We start from the raw sequence: 4,923 nt of genomic DNA on the forward strand, positions 1-4,923 counted from the left end.
ATGTAAACTATTCTTAAGGTCAATCATTATGTTTGACTTTAATAATAATAAACAAATAAATAATCTCAGATTTTGGAAGTGAAATTTTTTATGGGAAATCTTGCTTTTTAATTAGGATTGGGAGTTAAGAACGAAAAAGTAGATCATCTACTTATATGTGAACGTATTATTATTTATGTTCTTTGACATCTAGCGATAACGATAATAATTACAAAGTCAACCCTGTCACAGCTTTGTTTGATTTTTCAATTTGATTTATCGTCAATTTTCGAATGTGTCTTATTCATTTGATATTTGAGTAACTATTTGAAAATGTCCGCGCACTTGGCAAATGTTTACGCCTCCTTATTACGTAGATATGGTGAATCTTATACACTCATATATACTGAACCCTCATCCTATTTATCGAAGATTGTTGGACGAGAAGAATGTGCCGGTAAAGTGGTTTTTTTATATTTAGAGGTATGCTAAATAAGTTTGTGTGGGTATGTTTTTCGGTATTAATATTTGTATTTTAAGGACCGCAGTAAATTGGCTAATGTGTACGAATCTCCGACAAAGCTTCTCTTGAAAAATAATGAGAATGCTGGTAAAACAGATATGGACCTCACTGGTAGTCCACTGAAAGATGATTGTGTAGTAGAGGCGATCGAAGACATTTCAATAAATATACGCTTGGAAGCGTTAAATCCCTGGCAATTGCAAGAGGAATGTCACAAAGGGATTAATGTAGAAAAGGCTCGTGCTATCCTGTGTAAAGAGGACCTTCAGGCAACAGATCCTGATGCAACAGGTTCTATTTGGATACTTTGCAATGGAGCAGATGTGGAAAAAACTTTGATGTTGCAATATGAATTCGTACCAGGATATTTTGGTCGTGGAATAATTACATATCTTGGGATGATACCTGCCTTCGAAGTGAATACGCAATCTCTAATGCGCCAACATCTGGCTCTCATTTCTCGAAATATACTCCCACAAGTAGAAACGTATATTGAGAATACATATCAAATCAAATCTCACATATCTGTATGCTGCAGTTGGTCTTCGACGGCAGCATTACCTTCTTTGGTTGATTTAACATCATGTGATGTTACTTTGCGACAGACATTTCGTTTAAGCTCCTGCAATGAACTGACTGAAGATTTTATGAATCAATTGCGCATATTGACCGTAATAAGAAATGATATATTAGCATACAAGAGTTTGGTTAACGTTGATGCTGATGGACGAAATGAAGCTTTAGTGTACCGGTGTGGCTGGTGAGTATAATCTTTATCTTTATATCTTCATGATCTCAAGGCTTATTTAATTCCTTGGTAATAGTGGCATTGATATGGATGAGTTGCGTGAAAATATTAATAAAGCAGTTACAGAAATTGCTGGATTTGGTGAGATCGACTCAGCAGAAAGCGGAATTGAATGCGACATTGAAGCTGTTGTGCAGCGCGTAAAGTTCAGGCGCCTCACTGATCTAACGGATAAGTTGTGGGAGATTTTGAAACGTAAGTTTGAGAAACATAAAAAAGATTTCTAAATAGACGCAGCGTATCTTTGATAGGATGCTCCTCATATAAAGACCTAAAAATGGCATTTACAATACTCTTCAAATGTGCGGCTCACTGCAATATTGTGGTAAGTGTTTCTGGAAAAGATTATTTATTATTTACATAAATAGTTAAGCAAACATGAGCGCAAACCGCTAGAAATAGCAAGCGCTTAACCACTGACAGTTGAAAAATACTAAAAGCTTGACTATATATTTAAACTTGGTTTATAAAATAATATAACTGTACGATCTAAAAAAAGTCCTACAAGTGTACGCAAAATCAATTGAACTTATGGCTCTGGCTTTCCTTTTCCCCTTCTCCTGTGTTTGTTTGACTTGCAAAGAATACGCCAACAAACAAGAATCGACTGGCAGAAATCATTACCGAGGTTGCCAATAGACGCTTGGCTATACCGTGTCTCACGGGCACCGAACCATTTGAATTGTTATTGGAAATCGGATTGGAAAAATTGTACAAAGACTATGAGCTCATATTTGATGAAAGTAAAATATGTAGTGCAAATGATTTGAAAAGCAAAAGGTGAGTGTGATGTCACACAGACTTTGGTATTATTTCATTCTTAACAATTATTTGCTTCTCAACAGTCTCTTTGATTCGCGCCATAACGATGAGAATGAGGTAATGCCGAACGTACGAAAATCGCTGCGCAATGCTGTGCGTCCAGATGCGGTGGCGATGCGCAAGACATTACTGCACAATACAGCAAAGGGTGCTAATAAATTCCTACACGAAGATGGGGTAGGCTTTAAGAATAGCAATTTTGATGAGATAGAAACAGCTGAACGTCTTGCGAAACTATTGCAAGTGCATTGTGCGCTAGAACATTTACTTATGATACATGTCAATTTGAATTTGAGTAATGGTAAGTGTGTTTAATTTCTTCTTGGACATCTTTTTGCATTGCGTTTCCATTTTTTTATACATTATATTTATTTAAATATTTGATTTCCAGTATATAGTGAAGTTTGTGAGCAACTTTTGAGAAAACCACCACGGTTTCAAGATAATATCGATGAACGCCTGGTAGATGAAATTGAAATTACGTTATCAGCACACGATGTGCGTGAACATTTGGAGGGGTGAGTTTAATATATGAAAAGCAATTGATTAACATATATGCATATATGTAGGTATGTGTTTGTAATGCAATATTTCAAATGCTTACAGCAAAGATCCGCATGTGCGCCGTATTTGCATGCGTTCCAAAAACAAATTTCGTGAAGTAAAATCGACATTCTATTATAGTATGGATAATATTTGCCCACCGAAAATATCGGAATGTTTTCAAGCAGAAGGTAAGCTGCATTTCTAATCGAATCTAAAATGTGTCTGCAATTATTTTTATTACAGAAAAGGATATCACTAAGGAAAATACATACTACAGTTGGCTTTATCGTAAAATAAAAACTTTACATTAATAAAATATTGTTTAAGCGAATTTAATAAGAAATTTTCAACTAATAAAACACATTTCCTTGTGCTAGAAAAACAAACCCACCTTTTATTACGGTAACAATTATGGATAACCTCTGTCCACCGGCCATATCAGAACGGTTTCAATCAGGTGAGCTGAATTTTTAAATTTGTATTTATGATTTGTTTGAATAATTTTTTAATATAGAAAGCAAATTATTAAGGAAAATATATATTCATTTGGCTTTGTCGTAAAATAAAACACTTCACATTAATTGAGTATAGTTTAAGTAAATTAAATAAGAACTCTTTAACTGTGAAACTTACAGAAATATGCAAAGCGTATTATCCGTATGCCGGCATTAAGGGATAAGTGAAAGTTACAAAATTACAAAATTCCTCATTCTTCTAAGATATAATAATAAAGATGGCAGGCAATAATAATGTTTCTTTTTAAATGTTTTTAAGGAAGATTTAAATACCCCGCACAAATATTTATCTAAATTTCTCTAACTTATTCAAGGCTTTAAGTGAGTTGTTCTATTTGCTTATTTCGTTATCAACAGGTTTGTCAAATAATAATGAGTAGCAACCGGAGTCTTTTATTCAAGGAACTCTTTGAGCACTAAAAGTTCTACTTCAGCTAACAACTACAATACTTTTTTGATTAATAAATAGTAAGCCGGTTTCATTAGTCTATCTTACTACTTCTAGTACCTGTTATATACGAGTAGACTTCCGAAACGAATGGTTGGCATGGGTTGTGCTAACAAACTATAAGAACTCATCTATATGGTGCTGTGGTAAAAGCATAAAACATTATTCGTATATTTCCAATTGTGTCGGTAACGTCGAACCGACTATCAAGGGTCATTTCTGTCTACCTGGTTATCTGCGTACCCTTCAACAATGGGGCACTTTGGTGGTACACCAGTAGCTTACCGACGCCAAAAGTTCACTCGATCTATTAAACTTTTGTGTACCTGGAATCAAAACTATGACTAGCAAAACTTCTCTGATTTTAACAGGACACTTCTATACACAAGCGCTACTTGCTTTAAGCTTAACACCAATTTTTTTATACAAACATTCAAAATAGAGCTCACAACATCTCCTTAGTCGATGTATGAAAAACCTGTAAAAATTCAACTTACGCAGATGTGATCTATACTAAAAGAATAGTTGTTTTAATTTAAACTTTTTGAAAATAAGTATAGAAATAGCAACAACTAAGGGGTCACTGATAGAGCGAATCCCATTTTGTTTTGTTCGCGTTATTCTAAACAATGCCAACAATTAAAAAAATGTATATGTTTTACATTTATATACACATATATTATATTTATCAACATAAAGGGAAAGCGGTAGTGCACTCTCTTTCGAAATGTGGCTTCCAGACGCTTCCAAGTTTGGCTAAAAGTTGATGCAAATTGCGTTGAATGTTGAATTCACACCTACGAAAGTACAAGAATATAAATAGTGTAAAATGCGAATATACTAAAAGAATATGCCGCAATATGGTACAATCCAATTAGTGTGCAGGTTAAGCTGCTTGCTTTTAAGTATTTGAGGTGTGCTACGGAGCAGACAAGTATCAGAACGACAGTTGAAGTGATGAGGTCCGGACGTGTCTCAGTATAAAACAGAAGACCAAAAAAATTGAGTGCACATTTAGCAAGTTGCATAAAAAACACACACGTGCATACAAAAAATATAATATCTAAATTTGTGAAAAAATCCTGAAGTGTCCTGTTTCAATAACGGAAGTACATACATACATCCGGTGTAGTAAATACAATGCAAAGGGAGTAATAAAAAGAGGAGCACGAAATTCCCATCAGAATAAAAGAGAAAGTTGCAGATATTACTGCAAAAAAGTGTTGTATCCTTTTGAGGGAAATTCGAAACGCAACGACTTGCTAACGTCAGTTAAAAGTGG

At 34.5% G+C, this 4,923-nt stretch overlaps 1 protein-coding gene across 1 annotated transcript; it reads left to right on the forward strand.

Annotated features, from left to right (window-relative positions):
- Nucleotides 1-248: 248 nt before the first annotated feature.
- On the forward strand, nt 249-3,064 carry LOC129235676 (protein zwilch). The gene is made up of 9 exons (XM_054869656.1): nt 249-462; nt 520-1,262; nt 1,327-1,505; nt 1,562-1,635; nt 1,894-2,090; nt 2,156-2,433; nt 2,524-2,650; nt 2,739-2,866; nt 2,922-3,064. The coding sequence occupies exons 1-9, from the start codon at nt 313-315 to the stop codon at nt 2,987-2,989; spliced, it is 1,944 nt and encodes a 647-aa protein (XP_054725631.1). The 5' UTR covers nt 249-312; the 3' UTR covers nt 2,990-3,064.
- Nucleotides 3,065-4,923: the final 1,859 nt, after the last annotated feature.

Source organism: Anastrepha obliqua, chromosome 1 (genome assembly GCF_027943255.1).
Source record: "Anastrepha obliqua isolate idAnaObli1 chromosome 1, idAnaObli1_1.0, whole genome shotgun sequence".
Classification (NCBI taxonomy): domain Eukaryota; kingdom Metazoa; phylum Arthropoda; class Insecta; order Diptera; family Tephritidae; genus Anastrepha; species Anastrepha obliqua.